Genomic DNA, 26,790 nt, shown 5'->3' with positions numbered 1-26,790 from the left:
AGACCAGCCAGCCAGTCCCCCACCCCTGAGCCTGCCAAACCCCTCATCCCACAAGCTATTTCCAATGACACTTTTACCAGAATTAGCCAGAGCCAGGAGGTCAGGAAGTAAGTCAAGGTGTGGGTGGCAGGATTGGGGGAGTAGGTTCTCCAAGAAAGGTTGTTTGTCTAGGTGTCGGGGGTTGGGGAGGATAAAAATAGCCCCCATCCTCCCCAAACCCCCACAGATCCTGAGAACCCCTCGATCCCACCAAACCTTCCCACACCCCCTCTGTCCCCCAAATTCTCTGATCCCCCTGTGGACTCTGCTTACCCCTCCCAGAGCCTCTCCCCTCACTAGCCCCCTCATCCCAACTTACCTTAGGTCAGGTGGCAATTTTTAAGTCAATCGAACCTCCCCCTAGCCTCCCCAAATGTCTGTACACTGAAGTACTTCTCACTGTGAGTAACTGTTGTAACTAATGAAAGCAAAACAAATAAATAAATAAAAACCTCTGTTTAGGCCAGGTGCATGTCTCCGTTGGTGAGGCACTACTTGGGGTTCACCCACAGAATACAAAAAAAAACAGAAAACCATGGAAAATAAACAAAAGTTCATTTCCCAGTGCTGCAACAGAGTTGTGTTTCATGTCCCTCTCCTAGCTTCTCAAACTGGATGGCTGGGGCCACTAAAGATCCCTGCAAAAATGGTTATTGAATGTGTGGTCCTCTATTATTGTATGTGTGGTCCTCCACACCATTATGCCAACTTACTAAATCAAACTAAAAATAGCCACAAGCCACAACATAGGGTAATTACTACAGCAATATTACCTGTATGTGAATGTTGGCTAGGGGCCCAAAATTAAATGGGAAAGAGAAGTGGTCTATGAGTCTATTTCCATGTTAATATGAACATCTACCCCAATTCTATTAATAACAAACACTGAAAGAACAGCTCAAGATGGTCCATTTTAGCATATAAACGGGGTTTGAAAACAGTTTCCAAGCATAAAAATGATGTTATGAAGAGGACAGAAAAATCAACTCCTCTCTGTATCCACAGGCAAGTAAGCAAGAACTAACAGGCTTAAATTGTCAAAAAGGCAGATTTAGGTTGGATATTAGGGAGAACTTCCTAGGTATGATGGAGGTCAAATACTGGAACAGATTACCTAGAGAGCATATGGAAGTTTACTGGAAGTTTTTAAGTGCAGGCTTCATGTCCATTGGCTAAAATGGGTTAGACAGGGATGCTCCTCTTTTGAAGTAAAGGTTTGGACTAGATGAACTCCTAAAGTTCCATCCAACCTTATTTTCCTACAAGAAAGCTAAAGTTGCATGATATTTATTCCTATTTTATATACCTTACTTTTAAGTTTACCCTTTTCTATTTTATTAAGCACGTGGAACCTACCTGCCTTTTGACAATTACCTAAACTACCTTGCAAAAGGGACACTATTTTAATTTCAGAATTCTTTTGCTTAGAAACAGACAAACTGCCAAATAGACCTTTAACATCACCATCTCCCCTGCATATTCACTTGTTAAGCATGTCCTTTTTTATTTTCAGTTTTTATTCTCTCTGGGTACATCTACATATTGCCCTATGCTGACATTGTTACTGCGCTGTGCTTTAGTCCTTCCTTTTGGAACTACTAAAGCATGTCGCAGTACCCATCAGTACTGTACCGTACATGCAGCCCGTGGTTATTTTTAGCAGCTACTTCACCGTACCAGTGTGCTATAATGGGGGAGCATGCCACTACAGCAAAGTAGCTGCTGGTCATGTGTAGAATCACAGAATCATAGAATAGGGTCAGAAGGGACCTTGTAGATCTTCAAGTCTGACCCCCTGCCTGGGCAGGAGGAAAACTGGGCTCAAATGACCCCAGCCAGGTAGGCATTGAGCCGCTTCTTAAAGACCCCCAGGGTAGGAGCCAGCACCACTTCCCTTGGAAGTGGTGGACACCCATGGACACTACAGAAGTGGTAGACACCCATGGACACTACACTGCCATAGTGCATAGCTACAGTGACATAGCATCATCTGTAGATGAGCCCTCTGTCTCTATCTCTCTCATTGTATATCATTTTCCTGATAGGTGATTCCAATTAGAAATGAAGAGAGAACTAAATAAGTTCTAGTTCAATTAAAAAACATTGCAGGCTTTGATGCTGCAGTCTAAGTTAATACTTACAAGTCACTAGGTATAAGAGAGATTCCTGCTTTTCTGTTCAAGACCTACTTTGAGTAACTTCATAATATGGATGAAAGATTGCACATTGTTTTAAAACGTTGACACAAGGAGATGCAAGGAAAGGACTGTCAAATTCTATTTTCAGTTACCCTCCTGTAGTGATGCTGACACTAGTAAGATTTAAACCTTCTCAGGAATAACGACACCAAGGTATTGGTGTTCTCAGTTTCAAAACTAAATCAAAGTAGGCAAAATACCCATCCTGAGTATGGGCAAGAGATGGAGCTGGGGACATTGTACTTTCACTTACACTGTTGCAAGTGTCTTCTACCTTCAGAGAGGTCAGAGAAAGGGTTCCGCTCCTTCTATGGACTGCAGTTAAGAGATAAGATCCTAGATGCATCTTCGCTCTCCTACTTTCAAGTTGATCCAGGGAAAGGCTATCAGCAGTTTCATGGCATGCCCCCCCACCTTCCTTGCCTGGGAGTGAATGCACCAGAGGGAGCTGCCTTCTGTCCATCCCTGCAACTCCCAAAACAAGCTGCTCAGGGATCTGTCCCTCACCCTGTCCTAGTTGGGCAGCACCTGTTGGCGCCCCTTCACTTCAACGTCCAGGGCAGTCGCTCTACTTGCCTCCCCCTTCCCCCCACCTTGCTACAGCACTGGCTCTCAGACATTTAGAGATCTACTCCTATTGTAATTCTTCCCTCCAAGCCAAGCCTTAAGATATGACATAACAATGACAATGCAATTCAGATAATATTTGTAAACAAAGACTGTAACCTGGTGGTGTTTCCACCAAGCCTCAAACAAAAAATACACATTTACTAAAAAATATAAATAAATAAATAAAAAGCCCATTCTGAGATCCACTTTATTACCAAAAGCACATTTTAAAATGCTTAAACTTTCAGCTGGAGGCTGCTGCTCAAATCTGTCTACTTTTAAGGTTACAAAGCTTCCTTCTCCATCTCCATCTTCTTTCATCATCTTCTTCTAGAAGGCTACTTCCATCTCTTATTTTGAAGGCCTGTGACCCACATCACATCTAAGCCTAATGTCAGACCTAATGAATCTGTCAAGGTTTAACTACTAAGGATGCAGAGGTGGGAGGTGGTAGCAGGAGAAAACCTGTTGCAGACAGTTAACTATTATTCAAAAAATATAGGACCCTTTCCCTCCAATTTCCCCTTACCCCTAAAACTTCAAATGATGACAGAAAGGCAGGCTGATTGGAATCCAGAGGTAGGCTCACTAAAAAGAAAAATTAAAGACAGAGAACACTGATAAGGAAAGGACCAGTCAAAGAACTGCTGTATGAGGCTGAAATAACAGTCAGGCCAGCAATACATGTCAAAATATACACCTGTCCAAATGCTTAGCTTCTTGCAAAACTAACAATACCATTATTTATTGTTATTAAAAAAAAAAAAAAGGTTTCTGTACTGAGGTGTTTTTGCAGAAGCTCTTAAAAACATGAAAGTGTTAGTATAAGTGAGGCAGTGTGCCAGGTTTGAGTGGTTTCCTGTAAACAACCGATCTGAACAAGGATAAGGCTGCAGCGCCTAAACAGGGCTCTCTGCCATTATCTATACATTATCTTAAGATGCTTTGAAAATAGGATGTTGTGCATATCACAATGGTTAGCAGTGTTTGGGAGAATGGTTGGTTAGCAGGTTCTCAAATTGATTGCCATTGCTATTCCTTTGCAATGAACTATAATAAAACTACGTCTCAATGCAAGAAATAGCAATTGGCACAAATTCCACAGTTGTAACATGCTGGCACTAAGAAAGAAGAAAAGCACTGACATAACTTTCCATTTGTATTGCACTACAGAAGCAAAGATATCAAAGGGTTTTACAAACATGCATGAATTGAGCTGCATAACACCTCTATTAAAGAAATTAAATAGTAGTACTCAGTACTAAAGGTGCTAGAAAAGAAAATGAAGAAGGTAGTAGAGCTAAACAGGAGTATGAAAAAGTAATTGAGAAAAAGAAATATTTTTCTGGCTGAAATGAAAACATCTACATTTTGGCAAGAGTTGTGTGAAACAAAAAAAGTTATTTTTTTAAGATTTTACCAAAAAAAGCGCATTTCTTTCCTTCCCACTCCCCCTGAGCAATAAGATTATAATTTGTCTATAATTTGGGATGCCCCAGCTTTGGAGAACTAAGACCACATTTGCCAAGGTGCTTGACACCTGCAAGTCCAACTGACACCAGCCGAAACTGCAGGAGCAGTAGAAAGTCTCTCCACACTGAATTCAACCCTGTGGCAAGCCTCTCATTGAGCCATGATGACAGCATGTGCAAAAACTGTTCAAGTTCTGCTGGCAGGAATGGCTTGTTGTTCCTATTTTGAATTTAAAGTAGGAGAAAGAGGTTCAATAAAACAAGGAGATTAGGAAAAAGAGGGCTTGGAAGATAGCCAAGCTCACTGAAACAGCATGGCTGATTTATGTTGTCTTACTGGTTTTCAGCTACCAATATAGCCCAACCCCAAGAAAGGGATGAGTCTGGATACTAACACAGGGTCTGGGAGATCTGACTGGCCTCAAGATTCCTGCCCTTAGTCTCACTAGTCATTCCCAGGTCAAATTTAAATTGCTACATTGCTTGGCAGCTTTTGTTCACACCCTGCCTTCATGTAAGACTGGAACTGCACCATTTGCAGATAAGGTAGTACAAGTTTCCCTCGCCAACCACAGTTTTGCCAACCACGGTCTTGAGTATCCACACTTAATATTCTATATGCCGTTTTGGCTACGAAGGTATACAGTTTTGAATAACCACAGTTTTCCATGGCCACACATCAGCCCGTCACCTGCCATTTTTCCCATAAGACTTTTGACTTGCCAACCACAGGAACTTTCAGGAACCTAACCCCAGTGGTTGGCAAGGGAAACCTGTACGTGAAAGCACATATGCTCCAGCATATGAAAGCACATATATTCCAACTCATGTTTCCTGGAAGGACCAATGGAAACCTGCTGGAAGTAGTCACAGTTATATTCTATTTTTGCTTTCAATACAGCTGTAAATTTAGTTTTATATTACTGAGATTTTACTCCAGTGTGCAACAAAGTACATTTAAGGGCAGAAGATTCTTATAAGTGACAGCTGTGAAAAAAATGTTTAGAAAAAGAATTTTCTAAAGAATTCTTAGATAATTTTCTAATTCTTTAGAAAAAAAGAGTTTTAAAGATCTGGAGAGATAAAAGCATGCATACAAGAATGGATGCCAGGAAAATATATAAAGAGATAGAGATTTACAAGAACAAAATACAGAACTAAAGCTAAAAAAGAATAGGACTTGGCTGTATGAGAAAGAACATAAGATCCTAATGTAGAAACACAAGTCTTAGATTCTCATCTCTCCACAATACCGTAAGCCCCATTCTTGTAATCAGAGCCATATGGTTATATTCTTCCATCCACGAAAATATGCAATTAAATCAGCAAATTCTGTGGGCGCAAGTGTCTGCCCACACAGATTTGACTGTGGGATCTAGACATAAAACTGTCTTTGCTTATGTCCCAAAACTGCTCAAATGAGTCACAACCCTGAATCACAAATCAGCCAAAGGACTCCTCAGTAGCCTTCCGGGTCTGATTCCAGCACCGAATCAATTGGAAGAAGACGATTAAATGCATCTGTCAGTATGAATAAGTATTTTAAATACTCCCCCTTCCTCATACCATATACTCCTCATTGCAGTTGACTACTTAACACTTTCAATATGTGTATGCTGGACAGTTACGTGTGTGTCCTTACAGATGTGCATATCTAGTCAATGTTATGTACCGTGCAGTCTCTTGATGAACGAGGAGCATAAAAATTAGAATTAAGAGATCAGTTCTCACTGATCTCTCCATCTTCCTCCTCTTCCTTGTTTCTTCTCTTCATGCACGTTGGGGCAGGCAGGGGATGTTTGATCCTGGTGCTCTAAATATCCCTCTTCCTGCACTTGTTAAAGTGACTCCATTGATTTTCATTTGTAATGCATACAAGAAATGTATAAGCATTTTGTACTGCAAAGTGTCTAGTTTTATGTTGCTGTAAAATATTGTTTTGGTTTGAATATGACCAGGTTTAATATGCATTTGCCCTGCTGTATCTTGCCCGTTTCTTAATCTGAAAAGAAACGTGCCAGCACGTAGGCAGGAAACTTCCTTCTGTTTAGACCTTTTGCCTAGAACCACCTTTCTGTTTACTGTAAACAAGAAAACCTGGCTTCTTGTCACGTAAGCAGGAGGAAAGCAGACCCCTAGCTTAACTGGCTTGCTGGACAGTGTTCTTTTTTTCAAATTAATTGGTTAAGAGACAATAAACTAGAAGCCTGGTGACCCCTGATTGGATACATGGGGTGATGTCACCCCAGGGACATAGGAAAAGGGAGCTGGAGGGGGCTGAGAGGAACCCTAGGGAGGGACCCAGCCAGAGGAACCAATGTGAAGGGAAACTCTCAGCTGAGCCTATTGGCAGTTCAGGCCCAGGAACCAGCCTAGGCCTGGCTCCCCTTCTCCTGAGTTCTTTTGCAGTTTTTGCCCCAGCTGGAGCTGTGGGATTTGGGACTAGGAATTTGGGGGTGCAGTCACCCCCCCCCCCAAGCCACCACATGGAATTGGAGATCACCACTCTACAGCTTCCTAGGGAGCAATGGGGGCCCCATGCACCGCAGAAGAACCCATGTTAACTAGCATCTCCTTGAGATGCAGCAAAACCCAAGGAGCAGCTTATAGGACTCTCCTGCTGAGTAGCAGATATAGGGGTGGAGGTCCCCCAGAACTAACCCTTGAGTGAGCCCCCATGTCTCAGACTGCCTGGGCATGGGTGGAGTCTCTCAAAAGAGTTGCAAACTAGAAACTATACTTTGTAGTTGGTAATGTTTTAAATTGCATTTGGTGCTCTCCTTTGTTTTTCATAACATATCTGTCCTCTGTGTTTACACTGCTTGCGAGGAGAGGGTTTTGTTTATGTGGGACACTCCAGCCAAATTCAGTGGTCCCAGATTTCTGGGTTGGGGCTCAAGCCACAATGAAAACTTACTGGGTACCCTGAAATTTGAACCTGGCCCTTGCTGCCAACCTGTGCCCACCAGAAGGATTACACATTTAACACTGTCCTCAGCATAGAAGCTGACTAAGCGTCTCCCTTTCATCTTAAAATTAAATTCACTTGCTAGGTGGGTTTTCCCTAAGTGTAATAATAATTATAATCAATCATCAGTCATGTTGGCTTCTCCTTTCCCAAATGTCACTCATGGATCATTTGTTGTCCTGATTATTGTCACCATTTTATGGATTATTATAAATCTTTACACAAAAGTCATCATCCAGTGACTCTACATTATTTTTCATCCATATTCTGTTAACATCCTGACTTTTGATTCATAAATCTAGAGCTATCTGGAACACTTCAAATAAAATATTTAGCACAGTAATTAAATAGCACAAAATACTGAGATGATAGACTAAGAAACTGTGTGAAATATTATCAACAGCACCAGCATGTTGTAGGGGTCTGAGAGCCACACACACAAAATATGAGTGCCAATCTGCCAAAGCAGTTCCAATTTCAAGCATATATTATATACATACCTCAGCATTCAACAGAATAATATTTTTCAAACAGATTTAATTAGTACTTAATATAAATATTTTTTATTTTTAGGAAACATCTTAGGTTTCATGTCTTACACCTACTCAAAAATTCATGCACAAAATGACAGAAACTGTAGTGGCCTAGTAATAAAGGCATGAGCTAATGTATGTTGCAGGAGCTCTTTTGAGAGAACCAATTCCCATAGAACAGCTACAACATCAACTCTTTATCTATAGCAGGACTGCAGCAGAGCTGTAACAGAATACAAGACTGACAAGGGGTGAAATGTGCTCTGAGCAAATGAAATTACCAAGGCACTAGCACTATTGCATCATGAGATATTTTGTGTGCCTGATGCTTGCAAGACCAATTTTACAATGTAATGTAGACAAGAATGTATTAAACACAGAAGAACCCAAATCGGGTGATGTTCACTAGGATATTGTTGCAAAAGTCCTATATCATTCTACCCATGTGGTATGATACCATCCAGGGCTGTATTTGAGTTTGATGTATCTTAAAAATCAACACAAAAGAAAATGATATGTTCTCATTAAAGAGGTTATGAAATTATTCTATCTAAAGAATTAGGGCTTTTAAAAAATATACGTGTATGTAATGATTTGTATAGTGCCAGTGATGTCTAAGTTAAGGCACAGAAAATATCAGCTTTGTTTGTGATTGTTCAGCAGACATTACACCCCTCTGTCCAGGGGTAATCAACTCTTTGTGCAATACTTGCCACATCTCTACTATAAAGTCAAGCAAAATTTTGATAATTCCTACTTCTCAATCTTCCCTGGTTCTGGAGTTCTTTGCTTTGTTTCTTAATCTTATAAATTTTCATCAGATGAATATAAGGTCTGTTAAATTTACTGTAATCAAAGTCTGTACTGTACTGTAATTCTACTAACAATTATGTATGTGTCCAATTTAAACCTTAAATGCATGAATAATCCTATTGATTTCAACAAACCTATTCACTTGCTTAAAGCTAAGCGTATGTGTGAATGTTTGAAGAACCAGGTCTTAATTTATTATATAAAAGGTGCATCTACATGTACACTTAACTGCACAGTAGACTAATTTCTAGAGTGTAAAGTATCACAGTCTACATGTGTGACATTATTAGACTGCAGCAAACTAATTTTCGCCAGCATAAGAGAATTTTGTCAAGGACAGTGCTAGCTTACTGCGGCAAAAATAACCGCACCTAAACACAAGTGTAAACACTGACCTGGGTGTACACTGTGCCCGGGCAGCTCAGGAAGCAGGCGTCCAGACCTCTGCCTGTCGCCTAGCCATGCTGGGGCACTCTAGTGCCACAGCCAGCCCCTCCACCTCCTGGCACTGCCTCCTGGAGCCCAGGGCTGACCCCAGGGTCCCCTGCCAGCCTGGGGCTGCTTCATCCTGGCTCAAACTGCTGTGATCCTGGGCATCTGCATGTGTGCCCTGGATCACAGTAGTTTGAGAATCTACATGTTCAAACTGGCAATGTAGATGCACCCTAAATGATGAGGTACTGGCAAACAACACAGATCACTATGGAGAGAAATCAATATTTGCTAACTTAGGGACGTTTTTAAGCTTCCCTACTTTACTACAATTTTCAAGGTATTATCTTCAGTGGTATACATGCTGGCTTCTGCCAAAAAAATCTAATATTTAAATAGTTTTTAACGGAATCAAGATAATATCTTGGAACCACCGCCTGTATATTATTCCTACATCCACCGACGCACATACTCTAACCTAACCTGTCTCTTCATTCTTCACTTCTATGTATCATATATAAAGCTGTTAAATATGTACAGCATTTTACCTGGTCATATAGGTACTACAAAAAATCAAATAAATTTTCATCAGTTGTGACCACTGTTAAGATTTGAACATATTAAAAGACACTGCACAAATTCACTGCCAATTGTTATTCCTATTTTATTAATCCTGCTTTCAAACTGGCTTTTTCTATTTAGAACCTCAGAGGTGCTATCTCTTCCAGTGGTAATTAAGTTAGAAAGTTATTTTCACTACAAGTGTAGCCTGTGACATCTAAGGGTTCCCTGAATGCTCTTTAGGAACAATAAAAATACTAAGGTTACAGCCTTCCCAGTCCATAAGGAAACTGGTAGCTGAAAACAGATGCTTTTACTATATACATATAGTCATGTAATCAGGCAATAAAACTTCAGCCATCAGATAATTTATACAAGACCAACAGCTGAAGAAGGCCAATCCCTTAGATATGATTTAAGGAATTTTCTTGGGGCTTTGACATAGATGCAATTTGCCAAACCCAGAACATTTTTCACTGCCAATTAATTAAAACAACCTGAGAAGTACAGTCCAGTAAATTAGATCTCCACATCTGTACCACAAACTCAGCTGCTGAAATTGATTTCCTAGTTACCAAAAAGGTATGTAAAAAGCAGAATTTGGAAAATTCTGTAACTATCCTTTAACATTCTCCAACCATTTTTTATGCAGCAATCTAACTTTTCACTGTACTCTGACCTATCAAATTAAAAATGGTCACTGCAAAACTTATCAGCTGTAGACAGAAATGACACCAAGGGCATTTATACATGTGCTCTGGAAATGGAGGAGGGTGGAGGGAGCACTTTAATTAGAGTGGCTGTGATAGCAGCTCTAATTAAAGCACCCAGAGCATCTCGTGTATCAGCATCTCCGTGCTTCAAAACGGTAATGGGAGTGGTTTATCTACAACTCCTCAAACAAGCTTTAGATAAAGTGCCCCCACTGCCATTTTGAAGCATGGGAATGCTGATACACGAGATATGCGTGGCTGCTGGAGCACGGTAATTGCCACGCTCCAGCAGACTCAATTAACTGAGTCTGCTCTGATGCGCTGGAATTACAGCATGTCAGAGCAGCCTCCCTGCTTGTGTATAGGCAACTCAAGTGTCAGTGCACTTTGAATTGGTTATTTAAGCTTGCCACATTTTCTCAAAAAGAAGTCATTCTCCTCTTTCAAGATTTAGAGGAACATAAATGTCTTTATTTAATTCTATTTATTATCCATAATTTAATGAGGAAGTATTACAAAGTCTGGCTATCAACTGACCAATATAGAGAAATGCAATGTTCACATGTTGGCTGAAAAAATAAAGTGAACGGCATTTTGCAAACTAGAAATACAACCAATTTACAACTCTTTCCATGCTTGCATAAAAATAAGAACAGAGGGCTGTTGTTCAGCGAACTATGAGGATGTATTTTATGACTGATATTGAAACAACTTTATTTCTTCTGTGAAAAATTGTTGCTAATTGAAAACTCTATCTAATAAAAATATTGTATTTTGCCTTACATCTTCCTGAAACTAAGATAACAAGAAAAATGTGACTTGCTTTAAATAAAAAATGAATTGCTGCCAAGCTCTTAAGTTTTTAGATTAAAAATATATCAGCTTTTATCGCCCGTCAGGAACACCTCTTCCCTATTCTGATAAAAAAATAGAAGTGAAAATAAAAATATCATATCAATGATTTTTATTTCCTATCGGGCGGGGGGAAAACCCAGAAAGCTCCTTTTCTGTAGATTTTCACTCTAATTTTAACAGATTTAAGAGGTGCAAATAAACATCTGCAACTAACATGATCTGATGATCTGAAGCAAACCTTTGAACTTTATGAGATTTACTTATTGGTTATAGCAGTGTAAAAAGCTAATACACATTTGTCATGATAACATCATCCTTTTACTGCCTATGCTAATTCTGTATATTATCTTTCCCTTTTCACAAGAGCAAAGGACATTTAAGATGTCCTTAGAAATCTGACCACTCAATAGCTGGTTCCTTCTTACAGTGGTAGTGTTCAAGTTCTCTTATATGTAAAAGGGCAGGCTTGAAGTTAGTACAGCACCTAATTTTTCTACATAGTTCCCAGATATTCCAACCCCTTAATGAAAGTGGAATATTTAGATATAAAGGGTGTGTCTATATGTCACCCTACAGTGCTACACTGCCATATGGAATGCTACAGTGGCATAACAATCACATGCCTTCACGTGTCTACGCGTGATTGCCAGCTACATCGCCATAGTGGCACACTTTCTGGGTATAGCACACCACTACATCGCTGTAACAGTAAAATCTACTTGTACGCTGCATGCACAGCACAGTAACCGCCCATACTGCACCGTGCTTTAGTACTTCCAAAAGGAAGTAGTAAAGCACAATGCCATAGCAACGATGTCATACAGTGACTTATAGATGTGCCCTAAGAAAAGTAAAATTATTAATAGACACTAATCCAAAGTAAACAGTAATTCCATACAGTTATGGGGAAGTTTTAAGGATGCATACATTGAAGACTAAAGCAGGGATGTCAAGCATAGGGCTTATGGGTTGGTTCCACCCTGAGAAGCCATGTCATTTGGCCCATGGAGCACCAGAAGAGGCCAGGAATTCAGGGGCAGGGCTCACCATCAAAATCCAAGGTACAGAGCTCTACTGGGAGTGGGTGTCAGCATCAGGGAGTGAGCAACAGTTGCATTAACCTCCATGGCTCCCTGATGCCCTTCTACTGCCACTGTTCTGCCTACAAGGAGCCCCGGGTCCAGATCTAGCTTCAGGAAGCTGGGTGAATTTGAAACCGCTGTTGTAGAACACTCAGATTCCATGGTAAAGGGAGCCACATAAGTGCCCATGGTAATTGGGCCATGTGTTGAGTTAGCCTTTTGTTGTCATTTTAACAAGTGATGATAGCAGTTTAGGGCCCTGCTACACCTTCAAACTAAAACTGGATAGAAATGAGCTATTAAGTTGTTACACATTTTCAAGCACTATCTTTGCAGCTGGTTGGCTCTTTTTATAGCTGGATGGACATTTTTATGGTGTGATAATTACTTTGCACATGTGGCCCATCTAAATGTATTGTGCAATTAACCAGCTGATTGTATAATAATCTTAATCTTTGATCTCCATTTTCACGAACATGTCTAGTAAGCACTACAGAAACTAATATAAAATCAAGAAGTAAAACACAAGTACATTTTCTCATCACTGGCCTAGTTCTACACACCAAAAACATCCATTAACTTTATTAGGTGCAAAATTGTTTCTTTACCAAGCTTTTTAAATTAATGCTAATTTCTGCCTTGCATCCCATCTGTGTGAACCTCAGTGGTATTAACTGACAAGGATTTATGAGATGCCCTTCTTCACTAGGGTCAAACTACCTGTATTTGATATTAAAAAAATCTATAACTCAAACTAAATTCAATCAAAACGGCCAAGTTTAATCCACTTTCAAAGTTGAAAAGTTAGGTCAGCTTAGCTCAAAAAATACAAATTTCGCACAGTTTCTGGTTCTGTAACAAACATTTCACAGTCCTCCCACCTACAAGGTGACCATTGCTACAAGCTTCCTATGTTCCTTAAATCTATTGAACAACATCCTGATCCTACAAATATGACTACTGTGTATAAACTTTGGCATGTCCTGAAAAGTTTGTAGGACAGATTCCATACAGAATATTAAACATGAAGTTTTCCTGTCTTTTAAAGTTTCTCTACTAACTCTGCTTGTGAAACTTCTTTAAACTTCCCTTTTTTGGCTATAAATCCTTTATATAATGTGCTTTAATTGAGGGACTCATGACAATTTGCAATCCTGATCTGAGCGATTTTACACAGAGTGCACCATTAAAAGCTTTGTCATTTGCACAAAGGTTTTATTAATTATCAGAGCAAATGCTGTCAGCAGCCTCTTTCTAGAAACACTTCCCTTTTCATAAGTAGATTCCAGGTGTCTGGCTCCACAGGCTATTTTAAATGTTTTAAACAAATATACACTAGTCAACGTTAATATTTGAGCAGCTGTTTGAATGAATGTTTGGTTTGTGAAGATCATTTAGTTTTGTTGCAGTTGCCCTGCTTTTAGATCCAGGCAGAGTTGCCAGTTATTAATGTGCTATTTAATGTTTCGTGGTACACAGGTATTAATTATTTTAGAGTGCAATAATTGTTAGTCCTTTCTACCCTGACTCTACAGTTCAGTGTATACAAGGATTATACAACCCACATCACTGTCCTCTGAATTTTAAAATGGTCTTGTGAGTGATCCATGTATCCAGGATATTCTCTACGTAACCACTGTCCAATATGTTCATGTCCAAAATCCACTTCTTGCATTAGACCTCCACTTTTTAGATATATAACATTAAAAGAAAGGTCTGAGGTAAGCCTGCATTTACAAGCAATTCTATATACATAAACAGTGACGTAAATTAGATTTAACCTTTCTCCTCATTTCCCACAAACTCCCTTCACTGCCCTTGTTTTTAGTGGTATGGCGCCTCCATTTATGAACTTCTGGAATTTTCCCCCAAATTCTGGAGTGCCCAGTAAACTTTTAAAGTATGGACCGTTATCCAGGAATTACATTATATTTGATGGTTAACACAGAAGTGGTTCAATCCCAATCAAACATCAGACATAAAATCCAAATGATTCCCAAAGATCCTTTCTACAATATGTAAGGGACAAGTTCCCAGAATTGTTCCCTGTTTTGAGTTGCTTCAGTAGGGTTTCATAGATTTCATAGATTTCATAGACATTAGGGCTGGAAGGGACCTCGGAAGATCATTGAGTCCAGCCCCCCCGCCCAAAGGGCAGGAAGTCAGCTGGGGTCATAGGATCCCAGCAAGATAAGCATCCAGTTTCATCTTGAAGGTGTTCAATGAAGGCGCTTGAACCACCTCTAGTGGCAGGCTGTTCCAGACCTTGGGGGCTCGGACAGTAAAGAAATTCTTCCTTATGTCCAGCCTGAAATGATCTTGTAGTAGTTTGTGACCATTCGACCTTGTCATCCCTTGGGGCACTCTGGTGAACAAACGTTCCCCCAGATGCTTGCTCGATATGATGTAAATAGTATTTCAAATGCATTATCGCTATGGAAAGCAAAAAAAGGCTGGTATATATTAAACATACAAACAGATTTAGTTTTGGATTAGGTCACCTCTCCAAATTCACATAAATTTTGCACTTACTTCATGATACTAAAAGACCTTTACACATTAAGTTTGTAAGTGGTGCAACTAAAACATTTTACTTATCAAGACCCAAGTTCAAAAACTTGTTTCTCCTGCAAAAGGGTTCAGGCCCAGAGGTTTCTAGAAGGGCTAAACTCTTGAACCTTAATGAAGTGATGGCCTCTTTTCAGTGCCAAGCATGCTCAGTGGCACCCACATTCTGGAAGGGAAGAATGCGAGGTGACATGAGCATGTTTAAGTGATTGACAGGTAGAGTGCCATGTGCAATGGTGAGGTGAGGTGTGCAATAAAATGGTAATGTGTGCACGGGCATGTGATTGGTCTGTCAGTGATCGACAGGAATGATGTGATGTGCATGTATAAAAGGGTACTGATCAGACAGATTGGTGTCTCTGGAAGTGTGTCCCCTGGAGGTTTGACTGGGGTGCGGCATTGTCATGGAGTGTGCTGCATCATTGCAACATTGTGTGTGTGGCAGGGATTGTCAGTCGGTTGGACTGAAGAACATAAACATGCTTGGTGTGGGTGGTTGCATGACTGGTGCATCTGACGTTGGAGGACCTGGGAGGATGATAGCCTACAATGACCCAGTGTGAGTGATAACTCACTGTGATAGAGAGGGTGTGATCTTGGGTGTGATAGAGAGGGTGTGATCTTGGGAGGCCAAGATCTCCAAGGGCTTGGGTGTCTGGTGTATATTGGGGCTTAGGGTTTGGGCTGCATTCATTGTTTGTTGTGCTTGTTGTATATAGTTGATTAGTTTTGTTGCTAATACACCACATTGTTTGAACCCTTGATTAGTGTCTGTGGTCTTTGTGCCAATTTGCCAGCCCCGATTGGACTCATCATTAGCCGGGGCTGGTGAAAGCTTAGGCACCCTCCCCTTCTACTGTATGAGGCTTAACAACCCTCACGTGCATTCATTTGCATATTGTAATTCCCTCGTTCAACAGATACACAACTTCCTATGTGAAAAGCCAGACCAATCTAATATTGATTAGTGCCCACGGCACTGTAATTGAAAGTCTGTACAAGGAGACTGCCGCACAATTTTACTCTGGAGGTCTTTAGTGTACCTATGCTCACCTCCAAACTAGCTTCAGAATAGACTGATTCTGCAATGCATTATATTCAGCTGGGTTCAGCTAAAACAGAATCTATATGGAAAGTATGGCTTAAACCAACCTTGCTCACCTTCTCCTGACATGAAAAACAAATAGTGTTCCAATAATTGGGAGGAGAGAAGAGAGAGAAAACTAACTGCTGTGTGCGGAGAGTAGATGTTCACAAAGCTGGATAAACTATCATGGTACATGTGCCTATCGTATAACATAGGACTGCACATTATAACAATTAATTAAAAACAAAATGTGAGGGAAGTGTCGCCCTTTTTCAAAACCGCTATTATTCTACAGATTTCGTTTTTAAATGCAGTTTTCTTAGCTTGGACCTGTACTTCAAGGAAATGCATATGAAAATCCAAAAAAACAATTAGGGAAAGTGGTGCAAGTCCATTATAAGTTTGCTTGCACAGAATTTCTTTACAAGTGTATTCATGCAACTTCAGTGTTCAAATACCTCAAAACCCCTCCAGAGTAAAATCTATTCCCGGTAAAAATCGCCTCATTGCCTTGCTTGTTTTCTTACTATAACCACATTTACTTCACTTATGATACTTTTGTTCTAATACTAAATTCACAAGATTTGATAGTCTTGAGGAAATAAAAGAAAGCATTTCTAATGTCTCCGGTAATTAAGCACTGTAATTATTTCAATGAGCATGCCACTCCCTGTTCTGTTCAGCTCCCAACTAAATGTTCCATTAGATCCAACAGTTATTGCCTTTCTCTTTTAAATGGGTTTTTATAAGTTTTAATGGCTTTGAAACCTAATTGAGATATGTGCCTATTTTGTCTGGAATTAGATAATCTAAAATGTTTTGGGCCCCAAATATTGTCAGTTTTAATGGTTCTTGCCAGTAAAAGTACTGTACAGTACCAAAGTGTATTGAAGTTGTTTTAGTTTACTCCCCATGTTAAATCCTGTACCAAAGTGATGATTCACAGTGGAGCAAATTAAATATAAACATCACGCCACAGGTACTGAGACAACAAGGACCAGACAAGATGTTCTAAAATAATTTCTACATTAAAATCTACTAACATCATTCAACCCTTTTTTTCAAAATCGCAAAAAGTTTTGTACACTTTTTTGAAGCATACAGAATCAAAAGATGTCAACAGATTCATGCCTGCCAGCCTAGTACTCTAAAATCTGGTGATGCCCTGACATCCAAAATGATATACTTTGGACATACTCCTTTGGTTCAAACTCTGACTGCTCCTGCGTGGGTATTCAAGGGGGAGGTTGTGACCACTTAGCCTGATTTGTAGTCTGCAATTCTGGTGGGGAACATTTGGGGTGAGTGTTGTCCCCAGGTTAACACTATAGTTTTGTAACTGTGTTGTTGCAAGTGTGGCTGACTGGATCTGAGGAGAAAGAGAGGATCCAAGAGAGCTGTGGAAAAAACGGTAGCCCCAGGGAGGACAGAGTAGAGAGAAGAGAGTACTCCCAGGGTGGACAGAGTGAAGTCCAAGGAAGGACAAAGGAAACTGTGGAAACAAAGTGGCACAATAAAGACTGTTTGTTTAGAGTGCAGTTGCCTGTCTGCTGTGCTGTTTGGGATGTCAGCACTCTAACCCCCGCTCCCCACACATATGCATACACTTTGAAGAGGAAAATGACCCCATTCCCGTGAGCTGACCAAAGAAGGAGCTCTCTGAGACAGAGATGATACATATTGCCATGGAATCCAAGGACAAAAAGGAGCCAGGGTCTTCAGCCAGAGGCTTCCCCCTTGAAGAAGCCACACCAGGACTTACTTCAGGGGTGATCCTTTAGGAGAGGGACACTGAATAACGCTGCTTCTTGGGGAGTCCTAAGGCAGAGGTCCACCTTGAAAGCAGTGTGATACATGACAGGTACAAAGGTACAAGGAGAGTATTGTTCACTTTCTCAAAATGGCAAGCCAAAAAGAGCTACACCTGTTGGGACATTTCAAAGAGAGCAGTACATGTCCATTGGCCATGGCCCTACTAGTCCCTTTACTACAGGGACTGCAAAGGCTGGACCAGCACTCTGTGGAACGTATGTTACAGCATGATACAGGAACTAGTGTACCATGTGTCATGCATGATCCTGCAGCGCACATTCAGTCTCTGCTCTTCGTTTTTTGCTCTTTGAAGCCATTGCTAACGCTATGCCCTCTGCCTATCACCTTATACAACTGGAGGTTGCAAAGTCACTCTTTGGCCCCTGTCCTCAGCTCTGCCATAACTCATGGCCTCCCTCCTCCTCCTGATATATGAAACATATCTCCTCAAGAACAAGTCACGAAATTCACAAAACATATAAATCCTCAATAATAGCAGCAAACTTCAAACAGGATGAAATATATATTAAAAGGAATTTATTTAATTGAACCTCTCCTGGCATGCTAAATGACTACTCTCACATTTTGGCTGATGTGCAGATGCATTCAGCATTTTTTTTTCTCTTTTACAGTTTGCTACACTTCTTCAACTATAACCAGATTTCATCATCATCCTTGGATCCAAGGATAATAGAAGTATAGCGCAATGTCTGAATTGGTGGTCAAGCAGATAACAGCATAGGCCTCTGCATGATAAACACCTCCTTTCACAAAATTCAGTGCCACTTAACATGAGCCAGACTGCCAGCGATGATGCATCCTTTACCTTGCTGGTTTTTGTCCTCAAAGACATCACTGTTGTTCATAAAGGCCTATACTTTCCCTCACCTTCACTGAATTTTTATGGATGGGATCTCAAAAGTATGTTAGCCAGTTATACTCAATCAAGTTCTTGAAGTATGTTCTTGGGGTTCATCAGCAGTCAGCTTATCATGTCATCTCACCCAAAGATGCACAAAGTGGCACAAAGATATCACTGATAATATTTCTTCAGCTGACAGGCATGTCTTCTATATGACTCCATATTCACTTCATGAACTTGCCAAAGGCCACAATTGTTTTCTGGATGCAAGAGATTGTGGCTACCAACCAATGCCAGCCTGACTGTTCAAAATGTTTCCAAGGAAGGTAATCTCATGAACAATCTGGCATTCAGTTCTACCAATGAATATGGAAAGGATACTCTATTATCTTCCCAGGGCTCTCTAACCTATACCCTTGGTTTTGCCTTAAACTGTTGTTTAGTCTACAGCTAGTTGTGAAAGTTGTGAAACAGTTGCTAGACTATTTCTACCAACAGCTGAAGACCTTCCCTGGAGTGGACTACCAGGACACAGCAACTGGCATAAAGGAGTTCCCTGTATAGACCCAATGTAGTCTGGACAGGCTAAACCATCCTATGGCAACTGGGAAGCAAATCTCAATCCCCATCAAAAAATCTGAGGTTGCCTAGAGAATAACACAGAAAGGATCAACCCTATGATGCATCTCCATTTAGGACTCCATCAACCTGTACTCTGCCATAAGATCATAGGTAAGTAGGGCTGAAAGGGACCTCATGAGGCCATCTAATCCAGCCTCCTGCTCAAGGTAGGATCATCTCTAAATAAACCATCCCAGCTAAGTGTCTAACCTGTTCTTGAAAACTTCCAAGGATGGAAGTTCCACAATTTTTCTAGATAGCCTGTTCCAATGCCTAACCACCCTCATAGTCAGAAAGTTCCTCCTCAGCTCCAACCTAAATTTCCCATGCTGCAGTTTGAATCCATTGCTCCTACTCCTGTCCCCACATGGACACAAAAAAGCCCTTCTCCATCCCCTCTATAATCACCCTTCAAGTATTTGAAGACCATTATTAAATCCCACCTCAGTCTTCTTTTCTCCAGGCTAAATAACCCTAGTTATTTAGTTCTAAACCCTAGTTAGTTTAGTGTAAAGTTCTTTGGGGCTTTCCTCATAAGTCTTGCCTCCTAGGTCCCTAATCATTTTTGTCACTCTGCATTGGACTTTTTCCAAACTGTCCACATCTTTCTTGAAGTGCGGGGCCCAAAACTGGACACAGTACTCCAGGTGAGGCCTCACCAATGCTGAAAAAGCAGAAAAATCATTTCCCTTGATTTGCAAGTGACACTCCTGTTAATACAACCCAGTATGGTGCAACCCAATATGGAACAAGAGCACACTGTTGGCTCATATTCAGCTTATGGTATACTGTAACCCCAAGGTCCTTCTCTGCAGTATTAGAGCCTAGCCAGTCATTCCCTAGTCTGTATTTGTGCATGCAATTTTTCAGTCCTAGGTGCAGAACTTTGCACTTGTCCTTGTTGAATCTTATCTGAGAGATTGTGAACCATTTTTCCTAATCTATCCAGGTCATTCTGGATCTGAACCCTACCCTTCAGAGTGTCTGCAACTCCATCTAACTATGCATGCCATCAAGGAGCTGTCTCAAGACTGACAGGGACTTTCTTCGACAATGGAGCCTTTACAAAAAGTTCCAAAATCCAAACTGGCTCACCCAGTCAAAGGCTTTCATATCCTTGTACCCACAAATATCACTGAATTAAGCCTTTTTTTGTGAACTGCCCTGTTTTTTTCATCATCAGAACAAGTTAACTGAATCATACCTGCCTAAATATTCATTACTGTTGGTCTACTTCTACTCTCTAACCAAATTTTTTTTAGTTCTCTCACTCTTTTTAACTGTCTTCCTTTTCTTCAGGAAAGAATTGCTTCTGCCAGAGACCATATCACCTGCTCCTTAGTTTTCATAGACATTAGGGCTGGAAGGGACCTTGGGAGATCATCCAGTCCAGCCCCGGCATCAAGTCCAGCCCCCTCATCGAGTCCAGCCCCAGTTGTTTAGTCAACTGGTCAAAGACTAGCTTTCTCAGCTCCAGTACTAGCCCTTAAGGGACAAGATGCACCTTTCATCAAATGCAGATTAAGGAATTAAAGGCACAGTGGACAAATAAACTAATGAAGCCAGTGGTGAGAACCTTGGCTAACAATCATTCAAGTACCAGCATAGAGTTGATTTTGTCCAACCTTCCCTGACATGCCCCTTTCTTGCATTAAATCAGCCTACAGACAAATAGACACAAAGGCTACTACTGTTTCTTGAACTTACTATGAGTTTGATGTCCTGTATCAACAAACTATATCTGGACCTTGCCTGAGAATGAAAAAAATATCTAAAAGGTGTTTTACATCTCTAATTATTTTTTCCTATGATTCTGACGGACAAAACTAAGGAACCCACAAGACTTCTTCTTATGTCCATCTGAACCAATACCTATTTCAAAAAACAATTGGAGAAGTTATCTTCATTAACTATAGGATTTTTCCTGAAGATGTACTGTCACATTTGCTTGAATTCTGGACAGTAAATTGCAAGACATGTCAATGTAAAGTAGCAACAAAATCATTTACCATTAACTTGAAGAGGTACATTATTCAATGGTAGAAGACGACTGTTTTATGAAATAGAAAAGGATGAGATCATGATTTAGTAACCAGTAGAAGTGCTTATTGTCCTAAATATAGAAGTGTATTGTGGAACTGGGGGCAGAATAAAGTATAAGCAGTCTAAATAATTTCATGGGATAATGTTTTGATGTTAGCTATTAGTGTTAAAATTGTCTTCTGCAAGACTTATTGCTGATGGGTGGAAACCTTTTCTAATGTTCAGCTATTACATCTGTCTCAGTACTTATGCAATTATACCCCTTGCATGTCATCTCATTACCATGGACAGCTGTATTGCAGGGATGTCAGATAAAGGGTTCAAACAGGTATAAACCTTTCCACATTTCAAGGGTTTTGATTGCTTGGAATACTGGAAATTCTAAACAAAAACTTTAACAAGTCCAGAAATAATTACTCCACTAGTTATTTGATACATTCATTACTAACTCTATTTCCTTTATGGAAATGATTTCCACTTAAAGAGATTGTTTGTACAGACAACTGAATAGGATAATGTTATTGTCTGAACTAATATTGTAAACACTGAAAATGTACTCATTGTGGGAAACCTGAGAGGAGTACAGAGCAAGTTTTCAAACACGGTGAATCCAAATATTCTCAACTACTAGATGAGATTAATGATGAGCTCCACTATTCTTGTAGAACAATTACTGTATGTAAAAAGAATTGAAGTAATAATACCTTTTCTAGCTGGTGAATCCCTTCTTCTACACAGCATATAGATGCCAAGGTTCTGAGCGTCTGGGGATAAATGCTCCTGAAACAATCCTGGCGACACGTCTTAAACAGAGCAACAACACCTCCTTCCTGTAGGAGAAAAGCAACGTAAAATTAGTAACTTAATTATTGTGTTGTACTTAATTGTTTGTTCTTTTATAAAAAAAAAAAGATAATGAATGTTCTTTTAGTAATTTATTCAAATGAACTACCATCACAACACAAACAGTCAGGTTTTAAATGCACACAGAGAAGTCATGTTGATGGGTACTTATAAACTAGGTGCTGAAAGATATAATCTCAAATGGGAGATGTGCTTATGCTCTTGACTTTCACCATTTGTAAACACAAAATTTAATTAAACATGCCATAGACATGGAAATCAGATAAGGAATCATCATCAGAATTTCCAGACTTGGGTTGTAACAACAGTAATTCAAAAAATCCAGCTAAAAAAGGAAAAGGTGTAACTGGAAAATATTTCAGACAAAATAAAATACACACTGGAATATATTTTACATTTCTCCTGGTTTGTGAGCCCCTTAAATCATTATTAGCATTGTCAAAAAATAACCATAAAGTGAAGACAGTTCTGTGGGCAGATGAAGAAAATATGGGAATGTGAATTAAATTCTGCAGCTACAAATGCAATCCATTTATCCATTTTCATTACTGCTCAAATAGATTACTAAAGAAGCATCACACTGCAGGTTCTGGGCTTCCTAATGAAAGGCAAACTTTTTGTTCTGAGGCTCAAGTGACTTAGCTGACCCAAGGCGCATTTACATGATTAGCTCCACAGTAAAGTATCAGCATCTACACATGCACACCAATTAGGCCGCAGGAAACTAATTAACTCTGCTGCAGGTTAGTGCTTGTAAATACAAGTACTGTCCTACGGCTGATTTCTTTAATGCATAGCAACACATATGTAGACACTGATGGGGCTGGCTGGGGCACAAGGGTGCTTCAATGTGGGGGCTGCCTGCCAGATAGCCCGCACTGGAGTACCCTCGTGCCCCAGCCAGCACCTCCACAGCAAGTTGAGTTGAGTCAGAGCAACTCCAGGCTGGCATGATGACCTCCTGGTCCCCTGCCACCCAGGGCTGCTCTGACCCAGCTCAACGTGCTGCAGTCCTGGCTGCACATTCAAACATAGTGCCTGGGAGCAATAAACTCCAGCATGATATGGGCCAGAATTTATTGCTCCCTGTTAATTGCATGTGTAGGTATGCTCCCAGAGAACTAGGTCCATCAGCAAGTTATGCACATGCTTGGGCAACTGAAACACATGGAAAGCATGTGAGCTTTAGTCAACAGTAAAAGTCAGGAATGAGGAAAGGTACTAGAAAAGTGAAGAGGGGCAGGATCCATGAAGAAAAGATATGAGATTAGACTAAAGAGAAAAGAAGAAGATGAAGTATCCCAGAGCCTGGATTTATGGAAGACTTCAAGAAAATTATCTTAACGCAAACAAAGATTTTGATTCTGTGTGGGTGAAAGATACATTTCAAGATCTTATTTTGCCAAAACCAGTTTTTCCATCCCCACAGTAATCATGTGTAATCATTTCTCAGAAAATGAACTGGATACTATTGTGGTGTAGTCACTCTTACATCTTGGTCCTTTCTTCACAACAAATAAGTATTGTTATTACTGTGGTACCAAAACCCACCACAAACAGACAGTCATGAGATATCAGACACTGACATCTTGTTAAAACAGAAAGTAATAACAACTGCTATAGAAGTTTGACAATTTTTAACAGAGAAAGGATGAGCTTCTGGTTAGAGGAACTAAGACAAGAATTCAGAAGACTTACGGTTGAATTCTGCACTCTGCCACAGACTTGTTGTGTGCCCTCCAGAAAATTGCTGACTCTGTACTTTTACAAGGTTTACCAAAATGGATCTGGATTTCACTTGGAGACTTAGGTATTCATAAATGTGAGTAATGAATAATAATTATAATCTGTAACACGCTGGGCACATCTACATGAGACGCAGTAATGTGCATTAGCGTATTTTACTGAGCAGTAAGCAGGCGCATTTACATGTACGTGCACTTCCTGCATAGTAAAAACCCTTAATCCCATTTAAATTTGCTACTTGCAACTACAAGTAGCAAATTTAACATGGATTAGTTACTGCACAGTAGCGCACATGTATATGCAACCCTGGAGCAAGTTTACTCCTGGGTGTTCCAAGCCACTAGGGGGCTGCAGACTAGGAGCCTCTCCTAGCTCAGGGCTAGGTTGCCCCTATGGCAGTCCCTGTCTGCAGGCTTTAAAAAAAGACTGCAAGCATTTTGAGCCCTGGGGCACACAGACATGGAGCCTGAGGGCACTGCAAACCCATATGTCCCCCTGGGCAGGCCACACCTTAGCTGTGCCTACCTGCCAGCACCCCAGCACTGCTGTCTGGCACCACACTGCTGCTCAGCTACCAGGACAGTGCCATCCAGGCCAGCAGGGTGCTTCAGGCTGCTGCAGCCTCTGGCTTGGCCTGCCAGTCCCCAGGGCCACCTGCAGGCAGCCTCTGGCCAGCAGGGCCAGCACCATCTGCCTGCAGCATACCTCCAGCAGCCTGCCCTGCACCCACAGCTGTTGTGGGGCATTGCCTCTGTGGTGTGGCAAACTGTCTTGTGCCATGGTCCAGAGCTGGGCACTGCTGGCAGCTATCCAGGCCTGGCAGCTCAGGGACAGCTGTGCAGGGGCCTAGAGAGCCAGTGTGGGACCCAACATGGCCTCCTCCCCATCTTTGGATATGCCCACACCCATGCCTTCCACCTGGGGCCCCAGCTGAACCAAGGAGGAGATTGGCAACCCCATGGTCCTGGGAAGCAAGGCAGAGGTGCAACACCAGTTTGGGCAGGGTGGGCACTCCAACATGCATATTTATGAGGCACTGTCAGGCTGGATGAGGGAACAAGGGCACAACCAGTTGGTGCAGCAGTACCACATAAAGGTCAAGGACTTGCGGGCACAATAGGTCACTATGACCAACCACAATCATCAGTCCAGCTGTGCCCGCAAGACCATGCCCTTTATGTGGCAAGTGATGGCCATTCTTGTGCCCTGGGTCCCAGGACTCAGCTGTTCAGTATACACTAGTATGGGAGGCCTGCCTGAGCCCCTGCCCCAGGCTGGCACCCCGAGTGACACATCACCAGGGGAGGACACCTCAGAAGCCCAGTGGCCCATTCCATAAACTCCCCAACTGCTATGCCCCACAGTCCGAGGACACCAACTGCAGCTGCACACCATCACCGATAGGCAGAACCATGTGGAGTTGCCAGCCACACCACCCCTGGCCACATGGTAAGCCCTGCACTAGGGAGAGGGCCCCCACCCCATGCCCCTGCTCCCCTTCCCACCTGACCTGGCCACACTCCCCTCACCCCAGATTCCCTGATGCACAGAGGCAGGACACAGTTCAGAACTTTATTGAATAGCCTGTGCCCCTGCTCCTAGGCAGGCATGGATCTCTCACACACTGAGGAATGCATTGATGCCATGGCGTTGTCCTTCTTGGCAGTGGGGGTAGAGATGTGTAGCGCACTCACAAATAGCCCTCCAGGCAGGGGTGGAGGTTGCAGGGCAGGCCAGGCTTGCCCTCTGTGTTGCCATAGCTCATGATCCCATACCAAGAGCGCAGGTGCACCCAGGGTACCATGAGGATCAGCCACACCACCCCTCAATCCCCACAAACAGCTCATTGTGCACCTTCCAGGACACATGCAGCAGGGGCATGCTCAGGATGCAGTGGCAGCACAATGGGGGGCTAGCCCCAGGGCACCTCCCCAGACAGGCCCCAAGTGGGTAGGGTGGGGGCACAGCCAGCTCCTCATCCCAGTTGTCCGGGAGCCCCATGCCATCTGAGCTCAGGTGCCATGGACTGGGCAGCAGTAAAGCAGTGCAGCAGAGCAGCTGGCCCACAAGAGGGGGTGGGCAGCAGGGTCTGGAGCCATGACAGCAGGTGTTGCCAAGAGCCTGGCCTGTTCCGGTCTGGGAATGCAGTGGGGGAGGCAGGCTGCCTGCAGCCAGCATCCAGCAGCCTGCAAGCCTGATGGCATTAAGTGAGGCTGGGGAGGCCCAGCCAGTTCCTGCCTGGGCCTGGGCCTGGGCCTGGGCCTACCCATGGTCCCTGGTAACCCATACATGCCTGCCCTCGATCTGAGGCCGGGCAGCACATAGCCCTTGGTACAGAGCATTTTCTCTCTGAAATGTTGCAAACTCTCACAAAAAGCTTCTGTCTCATGGCCCTGCAGGTCCTGCAGCTGGACACAGGTAAGAGGCCACACTTGGCAGTGGGAATGTGGCCTCAGGGTCACCAGCATGCACAGCTGGGGTGCTGCAGATGTGCAGGCTCCACCAGAGGTGCACAATGAACTGCACCGTCTTTCTTGAGCAGCTGATGGTGGTCTCAGTGGGGTGTGCAGAGGGTGCAGGGGCCTGGTGGGTGGAGGGCATAGCCCACAAGGATGCGCAGGTCTGGCATGAAGAGGTTCAGGACTGGAATGAGGAGAAGCAGGAGCAGGTGAACTGGCAATTTCAGGCCAAGGTGCAGGTGTTGCAGGAGCAGAATACCATCCAGCTGGGCCAGGCAGCACAGGCCACAGATGATGACCACTGGGCACTGGACACCATTCTGGCCCTGGCAGTTGTCTGCTGCACAGCTGCCAACCCTAGCCCCACATGCTCCCTGGCAGCTACTCGCCACCCAGCAACAGATGCTGTCTGGACCTGGGAGGAGGTCCTACCATGCCTCCAGCCACTGGGGC

At 42.1% G+C, this 26,790-nt stretch overlaps 1 protein-coding gene across 1 annotated transcript in view; it reads right to left on the bottom strand.

Annotated features, from left to right (window-relative positions):
• INSC (INSC, spindle orientation adaptor protein) overlaps positions 1 to 26,790 on the bottom strand; it is a 215,226-nt gene that overhangs the window by 62,791 nt on the left and 125,645 nt on the right. The window contains exon 7 of the mRNA XM_025197414.1: positions 21,973 to 22,098. Within this exon, the coding sequence (XP_025053199.1) occupies positions 21,973 to 22,098 (126 nt within the window). The remainder of the gene's footprint in view (positions 1 to 21,972; positions 22,099 to 26,790) is intronic.

Source organism: Alligator sinensis, unplaced genomic scaffold (assembly GCF_000455745.1).
Source record: "Alligator sinensis unplaced genomic scaffold, ASM45574v1 scaffold502_1, whole genome shotgun sequence".
NCBI lineage: Eukaryota > Metazoa > Chordata > Crocodylia > Alligatoridae > Alligator > Alligator sinensis.
Note: the sequence above shows the minus strand (reverse complement) of the source record. Positions and strands in the feature narration are given on the sequence as shown.